This window comes from Ranitomeya variabilis, chromosome 1, assembly GCF_051348905.1.
Source record: "Ranitomeya variabilis isolate aRanVar5 chromosome 1, aRanVar5.hap1, whole genome shotgun sequence".
Lineage (NCBI taxonomy): Eukaryota > Metazoa > Chordata > Amphibia > Anura > Dendrobatidae > Ranitomeya > Ranitomeya variabilis.
This window is the reverse complement of record NC_135232.1, coordinates 385,528,603-385,544,630: the sequence shown is the minus strand read 5'-3', so window position 1 is coordinate 385,544,630 and position 16,028 is coordinate 385,528,603. Positions and strand designations below refer to the sequence as shown.

At 43.0% G+C, this 16,028-nt stretch overlaps 1 protein-coding gene across 2 annotated transcripts in view; it reads left to right on the top strand.

Moving 5' to 3' along the window:
* GDA (guanine deaminase) overlaps positions 1-16,028 on the top strand; it is a 216,219-nt gene that overhangs the window by 83,265 nt on the left and 116,926 nt on the right. The window contains exon 2 of one of the 2 annotated variants that reach the window (XM_077249047.1): positions 7,008-7,485. The exons of the other annotated variant lie outside the window; for it this stretch is intronic. Within the exon in view, the coding sequence (XP_077105162.1) occupies positions 7,378-7,485 (108 nt within the window). The 5' untranslated portion in view covers positions 7,008-7,377. The remainder of the gene's footprint in view (positions 1-7,007; positions 7,486-16,028) is intronic. 2 annotated transcript variants of the gene reach the window in all.

Sequence of the window (16,028 nt, the reverse complement as noted above, 5' to 3'; positions counted from 1 at the left end):
CAACGCAGAATTGTCTGGAATTGAGATCGGACGCCATGTCACGTTTGGAGAGCCCCTGATGTGCCTAAACAGTGGAAACTCCCCAATTCTACCTGAAACTAATCCAAACACACCCCTAACCCTAATCCCAACTGTAACCCTAACCACACCCCTAACCCTGACACACCCCTAATTCTAATCCCAACCCTTATCCCAACGGTAAATATAATCCAAACCCTAACCCTAACTTTAGCCCCAACCCTAACTTTAGCCCCAACCCTAACTTTAGCCCCAACCCTAATCCCAACGGTAAATGTAATCCAAACCCTAACCCTAACTTTATCCCCAACCCTAACTTTAGCCCCAACCCTAACTTTAGCCCCAACCCTATCCCTAACTTTAGCCCCACCCTAACTTTAGCTCCAACCCTAGCCCCAACCCTAACCCTAGCCCTAACCCTAACCCTAGCCCTAACCCTAGCCCTAACCCTAGCCCTAATGCTAGCCCTAACCCTAGCCCTAACCCTAACCCTAACCCTAGCCCTAACCCTAGCCCTAACCCTAACCCTAGCCCTAATGGGAAAATGGAAATAAATACATTTTTTTAATTTTATTATTTTTCCCTAACTAAGGGGGTGATGAAGGGGGGTTTGATTTACTTTTATAGCGTTTTTTATATCGTATTTTTATGATTGGCAGCTGTCACACACTAAAAGACGCTTTTTATAGCAAAAAGTTTTTGCATCTCCACATTTTGAGACCTATAATTTTTCCGTATTTTGGTCCACAGAGTCATGTGAGGTCTTGTTTTTTGTGGGACGAGTTGACATTTTTATTGGTAACATTTTCGGACATGTGACAGTTTTTGATCACTTTTGATTCCGATTTTTGTGAGGCAGAATGACCAAAAACCAGCTATTCATGAATTTCTTTTGGGGGAGGCGTTTATACCGTTCCACGTTTGGTAAAATTAATAAAGCAGTTTTATTCGTCGGGTCAGTACGATTACAGCGATATCTCATTTATATAACTTTTTTATGTTTTGGCGCTTTTATACGATAAAAGCTATTTTATAGAAAAAATAATTATTTTGGCATCGCTTTATTCTGAGGACTATAACATTTTTATTTTTTTGGTTATGATTAGTGTTGAGCGATACCGTCCGATACTTGAAAGTATCGGTATCGGAAAGTATCGGCCGATACCGGCAAAATATCGGATCCAATCCGATACCGATACCCGATACCAATACAAGTCAATGGGACTCATGTATCGGACGGTATTCCTGATGGTTCCCAGGGTCTGAAGGAGAGGAAACTCTCCTTCAGGCCCTGGGAACCATATAAATGTGTAAAAGAAAGAATTAAAATAAAAAATATCGCTATCCTCACCTCTCCGACGCAGCCGGGACTTCAGCGAGGGAACCGGCAGCGTTGTTTGTTTAAAATTCGCGCTATTACTTGGTTACGTGAATTCCCGGCTTGTGATTGGTCAGGTCGGCCATGTTGCCGGGACGCGGACCAATCACAGCAAGCCGTGACGAAATTACGTCACGGCTTGCTGTGATTGGTCCGCGTCCCGGCAATATGGCCGCCCTGACCAATCACAAGCCGTGACGTCACGGGAGGCTGGACACGCGCTCACTTTAAAATTGGCGCGTGTCCAGCCTCCCGTGACGTCACGGCTTGTGATTGGTTGCGCCGCGGTCAACCAATCACAAGCCGGGAGGCTGGACGCGCTCATTTTAAAATGGGCGCGTGTCCAGCCTCCCGTGACGTCACGGCTTGTGATTGGTTGCGCCGCGGTCAACCAATCACAAGCCGGGAGGCTGGACGCGCTCATTTTAAAATGGGCGCGTGTCCAGCCTCCCGTGACGTCACGGCTTGTGATTGGTCAGGGCGGCCATATTGCCGGGACGCGGACCAATCACAGCAAGCCGTGACGTAATTTCGTCACGGCTTGCTGTGATTGGTCCGCGTCCCGGCAACGTGGCCGACCTGACCAATCACAAGCCGGGAATTCACGTAACCAAGTAATAGCGCAAATTTTAAACAAACAACGCTGCCGGTTCCCTCGCTGAAGTCCCGGCTGCGTCGGAGAGGTGAGTATAGCGATATTTTTTATTTTAATTCTCTCTTTTACACATTTTAACATTAATGTTGTTGCGATACCCGATACCCGATACCACAAGAGTATCGGAATCCCGGTATCGGAATTCCGATACAGCAAGTATCGGCCGATACCCGATACTTGCAGCATCGGAATGCTCAACACTAGTTATGATGCTATATGGTGGCTCGTTTTTTGCGGGACAAGATGACGTTTTATATCCGTCTTTTTGATCGCGTGTTATTTCACTTTTTGTTCGGCGGTATGATAATAAAGCGTTGTTTTTTGGTTCGTTTTTTTTTTTTTTCTTACGGTGTTCACTGAAGGGGTTACCTAGTGGGACAGTTTTATAGGTTGGGTCGTTACGGACGCGGCGATACTAAATATGTGTACTTTTATTGTTTTTTTTGTTTTTTTTTAGATAAAGAAATGTATTTATGGGAATAATATTTTTTTTTTCTTCTTTATTTAGGAATTTTTTTGTTTGTTTGTTTTTTTACACATGTGGAAATTTTTTTTTTAAACTTTTTTACTTTGTCCCAGGGGGGGACATCACAGATCGCCGATCTGATAGTTTGCATAGCACTCTATCTGATTGGCGCTCTCACTCACATCGCTTCAGGCTGCAGCTTTCATCTGCAGCCAGCTCCGGACCCCGAAGTACTCCCTGCAGGACCCGGATGCAGCCCCGCGGCCATTTTGGATCCGGGGCCTGCAGGGAGGAGACGCTCGGTACAAGGTGAGTACATTCCCTTGTACCGATCGTCTCAGGGAAGCCCGCAGGGAGCCCCCTCCCTGCGCGATGCTTCCCTGCACCTCCGGTACACCGCGATCATGTTTGATCGCGGTGTGCCGGGGGTTAATGTGCCGGGGCGGTCCGTGACCGCTCCTGGCACATAGTGCCGGATGTCAGCTGCGATAGGCTATGACGTACTATCCCGTCACTGGGAATTAAGTCCCAGATCACCTTGACGGGATAGTACGTCATATGGGATTAAGGGGTTAATACCAAATATAGGAAAAGGAGCAAATGAGGCTAAAAGAGTAAAATTGATGTTAATACAGCATCCAGAAATCGCCATAGGCAGGTAGGTCACAGATATCAAGTACCCATGAAAAAGATAAGTATGTATGATCCATAGTAAGAGCCACACCAAAGTATAAGTAAATAGTAATGGATATTAGTACCTTAATAAATTGCAGCAACAGGATCGCTGTGGCATACTTGCCCACCCCGACGCTCATTTCGGTCAAAAGACCTGTTTTAGGGATAGGAGTGGGGTTAGGGTTGGATTAGGGTTGATGTTAGGGTTGTATTAGGATTGGGTTAGAGCTGGGGTTAGGATTCTGTTAGGGTTAGGGTTGGGGTTAGAGCTGAGGTTAGGGTTTTGCTAGGGTTGGGGTTGTAGTTATGGTTGTGTTGGAGTTAGGGTTTTGTTGGGGTTAGAGTTGTGGTTAGGGTTGGGATTAGGGTTAGGGGTGTGTTTGGGTTAGGGTTGGGTTTAGGGCTGTGTTAGGTTTAGAGTTAGAACTGGGGGTTTTCCACTGTTTAGACACATCACGGGTCTCCAGACGCGACATGGTGCTCTCCATCAATTCCAGCCAATTTTGCATTCAAAAAGTCAAACTGTGCTCTCTCCATTTTGAGCCCTGCCATGCGCCCAAACAGTGGATTTCCTCCACATACGGGGTATCGTTGTACTCAGGAGAAATTGCACAACAAACTTCGTGGTCCATTTTCACCTGATACCCTTGTGAAAATAAAAAAGTATGGGTCTAAAGTAAGTTTTTTGTGAAAAAATTAAATGTTCATTTTTTTCCTTCCACATTGCTTAATAAACTTCTAGCATGGTGTCACGATTAGGTATTTTCTGTCGTATTGATCCCTCAAAGTCACTTCAAATGTGAGGTGTTCCCTAAAAAAAATGGTTTTGTATATTTTGTTGGAAAAATGAGAAATCGCTGGTCAACTTTTAACCCTTATAGTTATAACTTAAAAAAACACACCAGTACACAGGCAAAGATGCTTACCTGTCCAAGGCCTCCAAACAATTGCACTATCCAAGGTGCAGCGGACCCAAGTTAAGATGGCAAAATACACAGGTGCAATAATACCGATAAGGCAGCCAGCCTACAATCAAGGATTGGCCGCTTGTTACACCTGTGCAAACAAATAATCTGTATGTGGCTATGTTCACACAGAAATGCAGAGCATCTGGCAAAGCCTATTAATGACACCATATAGCGGGCCAACCAGTGCTGACTATAATGCATCCTGTGCGGACAGAGGCCACAGTTTACAGAGCCATCTGGACCCAACTGCACCCTGAAAAATATATAAAGTGCACAAATGTAAAACAATGTATGCAAGGTATTGGTTGATATTATGGCCACAATACTTAAGCTGGCAACCCACGTCAAGGGTCCTTACCTATTGCCAGTCCTAATCTAACAAGAAAAACACCATAAGAGGAAAAACCTCCACTATTCTAGACAAAAAAAACACCAGTACACAGGCAAAGATGCTTACTAGTGTTGAGTATTCCGATACCGCAAGTATCGGGTATCGGCCGATACTTGCGGGTATCGGAATTCCGATACCGAGATCCGATACTTTTGTGGTATCGGGAATCGGTATCGGGATTAATATCAATGTGTAAAAGAAAGAATTAAAATAAAAAATAGGGATATACTCACCTCTCCGACGCAGCCTGGACTTTACCGCCGTAACCGGGAGCTGTTGTACCTAAAAATGCGCGCTTGAAGGGCCTTAGATGACATCATGGCGCTCTGATTGGTCCGTAGCGGTCGCATGACCGCTACGCGACCAATCACAAAGCAGTGACGTCACCTAAGGTCTTTCAAGCGCTTGAAAGACCTTAGGTGACGTCACTGCTTTGTGATTGGTCGCGTAGCGGTCACGCTACCGCTACGCGACCAATCAGAAGCTGCGGACGTCTTCTAAGGTATTTCAAGCGCTTGAAAGACCTTAGGTGACGTCACGGCTTTGTGATCGGTCGCGTAGCGGTCACGCGACCGCTACGCGACCAATCAGAAGCTGCGGACGTCTTCTAAGGTATTTCAAGCGCTTGAAAGACCTTAGGTGACGTCACGGCTTTGTGATTGGTCGCGTAGCGGTCACACGACCGCTACGGACCAATCAGAGCGCCGGCCGTGACGTCATCTAAGGCCCTTCAAGCACGCATTCTTAGGTACAACGGCTCCTGGTTACGGCGGTAAAGTCCAGGACGCGTCAGAGGGTGAGTATATCCCTATTTTTTATTTTAATTCTTTCTTTTACACATTGATATGGATCCCAGGGCCTGAAGGAGAGTTTCCTCTCCTTCAGACTCTGGGAACCATACAGGATACCGTCCGATACTTGGTGTCCCATTGACTTGTATTGGTATCGGGTATCGGTATCGGATTAGATCCGATACTTTGCCGGTATCGGCTGATACTTTCCGATACCGATACTTTCAAGTATCGGACGGTATCGCTCAACACTAATGCTTACCTGTCCAGGGCCTCCAAACAATTGCACTAGCCAAGGTGCAGCGGACCCAAGTTAAGATAGCAGATGGCAGATACACAGGTGCAATAATACCAATAAGGCAGCCAGCCTACAAGCAGGGATTGGCCGCTTGGTGCACCTGTGCAAACAAATAATCTGTATGTGGCAATGTTCACACAGAAAAAAAATGGTTTTGTATATTTTGCTGGAAAAATGAGAAATCGCTGGTCAACTTTTAACCCTTATAACTTACTAACAAAAAAATTATGTTTTCAAAATTGTGCTAATGTAGACATGTTGGAAATATTATTTATTAACTATTTTGTGTGACATGATTCTGATTTCAGGGTACAAAAATTAAAAGATTGAAAATTGCTAAATTTTCTACATTTTGGTCAAATTTTCATTTTTTTCATAAATAAAGGCAAGTCTTATCGAAAATATTTTGCCACTAACATGAAGTGTGATATGTTATGAAAAAACAATCTCAGACTCAGAGTGATACATTGAAGCGTTCCAGAGCTATAACCTCATAAAGTGACAGTGGTCAGAATTGTAAAAATTGGCTTGGTCATTAAAGGGAAGCTGTCACCCCCAAAATGGAAGATGAGCTAAGCCCACCGGCATCAGGGGCTTATCTACAGCATTCTGTAATGCTGTAGATAAGCCCCCGATGTATCCTGAAAGATGAGAAAAAGAGGTTAGATTATACTCACCCAGGGGCGGTCCCGCTGTGGTCCGGTCCGGTCCGGCGCCTGCCATCTTCTTACGATGACATCATCTTCTTGTCTTCACGCTGCGGCTCCGGAAAGGTCAGAGGCCCGGCGCCTGTGCACTGCAGTACTTTGCTCTGCCCTCAACAGGACAGACAAAGTACGCCTGCGCCAGAGCTGCAGCGTGAAGACAAGAAGAGGACGTCATCCTATGAAGATAGGAGGCCCCGGACCGGACCGCGACGCCCATTGGACTGCCCGCCCAGGTGAGTATAATCTAACCTCTTTTTCTCATCTTTCAGGATACTTTGGGGGCTTATCTACAGCATTCCAGAATGCTGTAGATAAGCCCCTGATGCTGGTGGGCTTAGCTCATCTTCCATTTTGGGGGTGACAGGTTCCCTTTAAGGTCAAAATTGGCTCGGTCACTAAGGGGTTAATTTTTTTTAAAACTGCAAATACAAAATCTGTAGCGGGTGCCTCCATGTAAAATGCCAATCGTACTACTTTTCTGAAGTCCTATAGCTTTTGCTTCTGTAAGCAATGACTGTGTCCTATCCAGAATAAAAGCGAAGTAATTTACAGTAATCTAACTAAGCAAATATACAGACGTTCTGCTCTTTGAACTTCAGAACCTGTTGGTTTATTGTGCCTCGTTACAACTATTATACATGACCTTTTCCTTTATTTTAGCTTTACAGATAAATAAGCATACAGAACAGTGCATGCCAGAAATGGCGTGACAGGTGAGAACACCTTACAAAGAGGAAGATGGCATACATATAATCATGCAGCGGGTTCCTATTGTGAAACTATTTGCTGAGTAACCTCTGAGAAGTATAATGTTTCCAGGTGATTATTAGTCGTTTCGAATAAGGAAAGGAAGATAAAACAGTGGCAGCAATGAACTTGAGAAGCCATTGGTGCAAAGCTGTGAGCTCAGCCTCCTCCTTGTATAAATGCTTATACTGTAAGGCTGTTAGGAGGCATTAGACTACTCTGTGCTGCAAAGCCTGGACCCACCCTGCTCATAGTCATCTGCTGCTTCTACTGCTGAGCTGATATGGATGCAGTACAACATGTCTTCAAGGGCACTTTTATACATTCAACTCCTAGCTGTGACTGTGAGATTTTAGAAAAGCACATCCTGGGTACAGACAAGGCTGGAAAAGTAAGTATATTCTTCATTAATAATAAATATGTACATTAATAATCATACTAATGGTCATACGTGGTCTATCATGTCATAGATGGAACATGATTTCTGTTACACTATATAGTGATAGCGTTCATGTTATTTTTCTATTTTGCATGTGTTCAGTTGGAATTTGCATTAGTTACATTCATATCATATTTAGCAATATTAAATATTATTATTATGTATTATTTATTTACTATATAGCTGACCCCAAAAAACAACAATTTTTGATTATCGAATTTTCTCAGGGTAAATAGTAAAGATGGTAGGAGAAAATAATCTAACCATTATAAAAAAAAAAAGCAGCGTGTGGGCAGTGGTAATTAATTTACAGGAGTTAACCTTCTGTTAATTTGTGGGTGGAAAGTACTACAGGATTCTGCAAAAGAGATTGTTAGCACTGGACCAATCATATAATGTTGGAGATGATTTTTTTTTCGTGTATTATCACTGTTATATTTAGTCTTATAGCTGGAATATCTAATAACCTGGAACTCATCCGGTCTTTTGGCCTAGAATTGAAAGAAAAAGCAGCTTATTCATGCTCTAAAAACATGTATTCTAAATATCCTGATTTCTATTAATAAAGGATAATGAATTGAATTAATTGGAAAAAAAATATTTAGAAAATAAAATAAATGCCCTGTCAGACTATTGGCAATAGATTTAGGCAAGGCTGGCACTTGGCAGAAGATATGATTTATAAGTGAAGGCAGGAATGTGTAATTAAAGGCATAGGTAATATAATTTAGAATATATATACGGTAGTATGGATCTGAGTCAGTGCTTTATCATAAAATGTCAATCACTGATTAGGATTGCCCTCTTGATTATTAAACCCAGAATAAGCAGAAACTTAAATTAATAAAGTACTATCTGTGCTGAGTAATTTCTCCCCAAACTGAGTATCAGTTGGCTTCTGCTCGATAATGTTCTGCCTGCAGATGAGACTGTCAGTTCGATGTGACTGGTTCTCTTTAATAGATTAATGGATAAGCTTGCTGTACTGCCAAAAAGTATTTTCATGCTCTGAAGAATGACTTGCGTCATTAAAATATCATAGGTTAATTTGGCACATACTGTAGATGGTACGATACAAAATGTGCAGGTGAGTGATGTTTTATTAACGCCTTAGTGACCGAGCCAATTTTGACCTTAATGACCAAGCCAATTTTTACAATTCTGACCACTGTCACTATATGAGGTTACAGCTCTGGAACGCTTCAACAGATCCCACTGATTCTGAGAATGTTTTCTCATTTCTTGACATTTGATTCATTACATATTGTACTTCATGTTAGTGGTAACATTTCTTTGATAAGACTTGCATTTATTTATGAAAAAAATGGAAATTTGGCAAAAATTTGGAAAATTTTACAATTTTCAAACTTTTAATTTGTGTGCCCTTAAATCAGAGAGTCATGTCACACAAAATAGTTAATAAATAACATTTTCCACTTGTCTACTTTACATAATCACAATTTTAGTAACATAATGTTTTGTTATTAGGAAGTTGTAAGGGTTAAAAGTTGAGCAGTGACACTGATTTCTCATTTTTCCAACACAATTTGCAAAACCATTTTTTTAGGGACCACATCAAATTTGAAGTGACTTTGAGGGGTCAATATGACAGAAAATACCCAAAAGTGACACCATTCTAAAAACTGCACCCCTCAAGGTGCTAAAACCACATTCAACAAGTTTACTAACCCTTCAGGTGCTTCACGAGAACTAAAGAAATACGGAAGGAAAAAATTAACATGTCACTTTTTTCACAAAAAAATTGACTTTAGGCCCAAACTTTTTTATTTTCACAAGGGTATCGGGAGAAAATGGACCATAAAATTTGTTGTACAATTTCTCCTGAGCACATCGATAACCCATATGTGTGGGAAATCCACTGTTTGGTCACATGGCGGGGCTCAGAAGGGAATGAGCACCATTTGACTTTTTGAACGTAAAATCAACTGGAATCGATGCGGGCACCATGTCACGTTTGGAGACCCCCTGATGTGCCTAAACAGTGGAAGTCCCCCACAAGTGACCTCATATTGGAAACCACACCCCTCAAGGATTTTATCCAGGGGTGTTGTGAGAAATTGGTAACATTAGTTTGTCATATTGAATGTCGTCATTAGTGTTGAGAGCAAGTGCTTGCTACTCCAGTTTGCATCGGGTGCTCGGCTATGCACAGAATATCGCGGGTGCTCGAGTGACATGCTCATGTCCCTGCCCTGGGAATCTGATGCTTGGTGCATATCCGAGCACCTGATGCAAACTTGAGTAGTGAGCAATTGCACTCAACACTAGCCATCACATCATCATCATTTTTTTACTTTTGAAAATCCCTCAGTTCTAACTAGCAATTTCTCCTGAGTACACCGATACCTCATATGTGGGGGAAATCCACTGTTTGGGCACTTGACAGGGCTTAGAAGGGAGGGAGCACCGTTTGACTTTTTGAATGCAAAATTAGTGGAATCGATAGCGGGGACTATGTTGCATTTGGAGACCCCCTGATGTGCCTAAACAGTGGAACCCCCCAATTTTAACTCCAACCTTAGCACAGCCCTAAACCCAACCCTAACCCCAACACACCCCTTACCCTAATCCCAACCCTAACCACAACCCTAACACAACCCTATCCCTAACCACAATCCTAACCCCAACACAATCCTAACCTCTAACCCTAGCCACAACCCTAAACCCAACACAACCCTAACCCCAACGAACCCTAACACAACCCCAACCCTAACACAACCAACAACCGAGACCCGGAGATTTCTCAGCACCATTAAAAAGTGGCACTGAGGAATAAGGCTCCTTAACTCCTTTCTGTCATTGGACGTACTATTCCTTCCATGTGGGGTGGGCCCTACTTCCCAAGGATGGAATAGTACGTCCAGCGCGATCGGCTGCGCTCACGGGGGGAGCGCGGCCGATCGCGGCCGGGTGTCAGCTTCCTATCGCAGCTGACATCCGGCACTATGTGCCAGGAGTGGTCACGGACCGCCCCCGGCACATTAACCCCCGGCACACCGCGATCAAACATGATCGCGGTGTGCCGGCGGTATAGGGAAGCATCGCGCAGGGAGGGGGCTCCCTGCGGGCTTCCCTGAGACCCCCGCAGCAACGCGATGTGATTGCGTTGCTGCGAGGGTCTCCTACCTCCTTCCTTGCTGCAGGTCCCGGATCGAAGATGGCCGCGGCATCCGGGTCCTGCAGGGAGGGAGGTGGCTTACCGAGTGCCTGCTCAGAGCAGGCGCTTGGTAAGCCTGCAGTGCTCTAAGTCAGATCGGTGATCTGACAGAGTGCTGTGCAAACTGTCAGATCACCGATCTGTGATGTCCCCCCCTGGGATAAAGTAAAAAAGTTTTAAAAAAAATTTCCACATGTGTAAAAAAAAAAATAAAAAAAAAAATCCTAAATAAAGAAAAAAAAAATATTATTCCCATAAATACATTTCTTCATCTAAATAAAAAAACAAACAATAAAAGTACACATATTTAGTATCGCCGTGTCCGTAATGACCCAACCTATAAAACTGTCCCGCTAGTTAACCCCTTCAGTAAACACCGTAAGAAAAAAAAAAAAACGAGGGAAAAAACAACGCTTTATTATCATACCGCAAAATAAAAAGTGGAATAAAACGCGATCAAAAAGACAGATATAAATAACCTTAGTACCGCTGAAAGCGTCATTTTGTCCCGCAAAAAAAGAGCTGCCATACAGCATCGTCAGCAAAAAAATAAAAAAGTTATAGTGCTCAGAATAAAGCGATGCCAAAATAATTATTTTTTCTATAAAATAGTTTTTATCGTATAAAAGCGCCAAAACATAAAAAAATGATAAAAATGAGAGATCGCTGTAATCGAACTGACCTGAAGAATAAAACTGCTTTATCAATTTTACCAAACGCAGAACGGTATAAACGCCTCCCCCAAAAGAAATTCATGAATAGCTGGTTTTTGGTCATTCTGCCTCACAAAAATCGGAATAAAAAGCGATCAAAAAATGTCACGTGCCCGAAAATGTTACCAATAAAAACGTCAACTTGTCCCGCAAAAAATAAGACCTCACATGACTCTGTGGTCTCAAATATGGAAAAATTATAGCTCTCAAAATGTGGTAACGCAAAAAATATTTTTTACAATAAAAAGCGTCTTTCAGTGTGTGACGGCTGCCAATCATAAAAATCCGCTAGAAAACTCGCTATAAAAGTAAATCAAACCCCCCTTCATCACCCCCTTAGTTAGGGAAAAATTAAAAAATTAAAAAAAGTATTTATTTCCATTTTCCCATTAGGGCTAGGGTTAGGATTAGGGTTAGGGCTAGGGTTAGGGTTAGGGCTAGGGTTAGGGCTACGGTTAGGGCTAGGGTTAGGGTTAGGGCTAGGGTTAGGGCTAGGGTTAGGGCTAGGGTTAAGGCTACAGTTAGGGTTGGGGCTAAAGTTAGGGTTGGGGCTAAAGTTAGGGTCAGGGTTTGGATTACATTTACGGTTGGGAATAGGGTTAGGATTAGGGTTAGGGGTGTGTCTGGGTTAGAGGTGTGGTTAGGGTTACCGTTGGGATTAGGGTTAGGGGTGTGTTTGCATTAGGGTTTCAGTTATAATTGGGGGGTTGCCACTGTTTAGGCACATCAGGGGCTCCCCAAATGCGACATGGCGTCCGATCTCAATTCCAGCCAATTCTGCGTTGAAAAAGTAAAACAGTGCTCCTTCCCTTCCGAGCTCTCCCGTGTGCCCACACAGGGGTTTACCCCAACATATCGGGTATCAGCATACTCAGGACAAATTGGACAACAACTTTTGGGGTCCAATTTCTCCGGTTACCCTTGGAAAAATACAAAACTGGGGGCTAAAAAATAATTTTTGTTGGAAAAAAAAGGATTTTTTATTTTCACGGCTCTGCGTTATAAACTGTAGTGAAACACTTGGGGGCTCAAAGTTCTCACAACACATCTAGATAAGTTCCTTGGGGGGTCTAGTTTCCAATATGGGGTCACTTGTGGGGGGTTTCTACTGTTTAGGTACATTAGGGGCTCTGCAAACGCAATGTGACGCCTGCAGACCAATCCATCTAAGTCTGCATTCCAAATGATGCTCCTTCCCTTCTGAGCTCTGCCATGCGCTCAAACGGTGGTTCCCCCCACATATGGGGTATCAGCGTACTCAGGACAAATTGGACAACAATATTTAGGGTCCAATTTCTCCTGTTACCCTTGGAAAAATACAAAACTGGGGGCTAAAAAATAATTTTTGTGGAAAAAAAAATTTTTTTTATTTGCACGGCTCTGCGTTATAAACTGTAGTGAAACACTTGGGGGTTCAAAGCTCTCACAACACATCTAGATGAGTTCCTTAGGGGGTCTACTTTCCAAAATGGTGTCACTTGTGGGGGGTTTCTACTGTTTAGGTACATTAGGGGCTCTGCAAACGCAATGTGATGCCTGCAGACCATTCCATCTAAGTCTGCATTCCAAATGGTGCTCCTTCCCTTCCGAGCCCTCCCATGCGCCCAAACGGTGGTTCCCCCCCACATATGGGGTATCAGCGCACTCAGGACAAATTGGACAACAACTTTTGGGGTCCAATTTCTTCTCTTACCCTTGGGAAAATAAAAAATTGGGGGTGAAAAATAATTTTTGTGAAAAAAAAATGATTTTTTATTTTTACGGTTCTGCATTATAAACTTCTGTGAAGCACTTGGTGGGTCAAAGTGCTCACCACACATCTAGATAAGTTCCTTAGGGGGTCTACTTTCCAAAATGTCACTTTTGGGGGGTTTCAATGTTTAGGCACATCAGTGGCTCTCCAAACGCAACATGGCGTCCCATCTCAATTCCTGTCAATTTTGCATTGAAAAGCCAAACGGCGCTCCTTCTTTTCCGAGCTCTGCCATGCACCCTAACAGTGGTTTACCCCCACATATGGGGTATCGGCGTACTCAGGACAAATTGTACAACAATGTTTGGGGTCCATTTTCTCCTGTTACCCTTGGTAAAATAAAACAAATTGGAGCTGAATTAAATTTTTTGTGAAAAAAAGTTAAATGTTCATTTTTATTTAAACATTCCAAAAATTCCTGTGAAACACCAGAAGGGTTAATAAACTTCTTGAATGTGGTTTTGATCACCTTGAGGGGTGCAGTTTTTAGATTGGTGTCACACTTGGGTATTTTCTATCATATAGACCCCTCAAAATGACTTCAAATGAGATGTGGTCCCTAAAAAAAAAATGGTGTTGTAAAAATGAGAAATTGCTGGTCAACTTTTAACCCTTACAACTCCCTAAAAAAAAAAAATTTTGGTTCCAAAATTGTGCTGATGTAAAGTAGACATGTGGGAAATGTTACTTATTAAGTATTTTGTGTGACATATCTCTGTGATTTAATTGCATAAAAATTCAAAGTTGGAAAATTGCGAAATTTTCAAAATTTTCACCAAATTTCCATTTTTTTCACAAATAAACACAGGTAATATCAAAGAAATTTTACCATTATCATGAAGTACAATATGTCACGAGAAAACAATGTCAGAATAACCGGGATCCGTTGAAGCGTTCCAGAGTTATAACCTCATAAAGGGACAGTGGTCAGAATTGTAAAAATTGGCCCAGTCCATAACGTGCAAACCACCCTTGGGGGTAAAGGGGTTAACTGACACCGTTAAAAGGCATATCAGCAGTCTTTAAGGGGCTGAATCTGACTGGTCAATACAGATATAAAGTCCCGTATTCAACTGTCAAAGTTAATAAAATATCTCTCACCATAACATTTTTTTTCATACCATCCATTTTCCAAAGTAACCTTTAATTGTTTTCTTTAATGTAAAGCGCTGCGGAATATGTTGGCACTATATAAAGATTGTTATTATATAAATAAAGGTTATTATTATTTAATGTCACTGATGCGAGCTTAATAATAATAGATGATCAAATCTATTCAAATTTGACAGGTTTGATCAATTTTTCCCCCAAATTAGATTCAGCGTGAATTAAATTTCCGTAAATAACAATGCTACATAATTTACAACTGCCCTGGAAAGACTTGTGTAGCATTCTGTTTCAAGCTACTTAATCTAAACACAGCTTTAGTAATATTAAAGTGCTCTCACCATAGAAATGGATGATAATCTTGTAGTAAACAATAGCTCATTTAAGAACATGGTGCACTGACTTTCTTCCAAAAGTTAACCTTCTTAGTCATCTGTATTAAAACCATACTGTGAGGAATAGTGTTGAGCGATACCGTCCAATACTTGAAAGTATCGGTATCGGAAAGTATCGGCCGATACCGGCAAAGTATCGGATCCAATCCGATACCGATACCCGATACCAATACAAGTCAATGGGACTCAAGTATCGGACGGTATTCCTGATGGTTCCCAGGGTCTGAAGGAGAGGAAACTCTCCTTCAGGCCCTGGGAACCATATAAATGTGTAAAAGAAAGAATTAAAATAAAAAATATCGCTATACTCACCTGTCCGACGCAGCCGGGACTTCAGCGAGGGAACCGGCAGCGTTGTTTGTTTAAAATTCGCGCTATTACTTGGTTACGTGAATTCCCGGCTTGTGATTGGTCAGGTCGGCCATGTTGCCGGGACGCGGACCAATCACAGCAAGCCGTGACGAAATTACGTCACGGCTTGCTGTGATTGGTCCGCGTCCCGGCAATATGGCCGCCCTGACCAATCACAAGCCGTGACGTCACGGGAGGCTGGACACGCGCTTATTTTAAAATGGGCGCGTGTCCAGCCTCCCGTGACGTCACGGCTTGTGATTGGTTGCGCCGCGGTCAACCAATCACAAGCCGGGAGACTGGACGCGCTCATTTTAAAATGGGCGCGTGTCCAGCCTCCCGTGACGTCACGGCTTGTGATTGGTTGCGCCGCGGTCAACCAATCACAAGCCGGGAGGCTGGACGCGCTCATTTTAAAATGGGCGCGTGTCCAGCCTCCCGTGACGTCACAGCTTGTGATTGGTCAGGGCGGCCATATTGCCGGGACGCGGACCAATCACAGCAAGCCGTGACGTAATTTCGTCACGGCTTGCTGTGATTGGTCCGCGTCCCGGCAACATGGCCGACCTGACCAATCACAAGCCGGGAATTCACGTAACCAAGTAATAGCGCGAATTTTAAACAAACAACGCTGCCGGTTCCCTCGCTGAAGTCCCGGCTGCGTCGGACAGGTGAGTATAGCGATATTTTTTATTTTAATTCTCTCTTTTACACATTTTAACATTAATGTTGTTGCGATACCCGATATCCGATACCACAAGAGTATCGGAATCCCGGTATCGGAATTCCGATACAGCAAGTATCGGCCGATACCCGATACTTGCAGCATCGGAATGCTCAACACTAGTGAGGAATACTGAGTCAAAGTGACGGTGTCGCTGTCAGAGGTAACATTATCCTACTGTGACTGAGGCAAGGGAATTATTTATTATATTTAGGGACTCTATAGCGATGGGGTCTCTTCCACAGGACTGGCGCATAGTAAATGTGGTACCAAT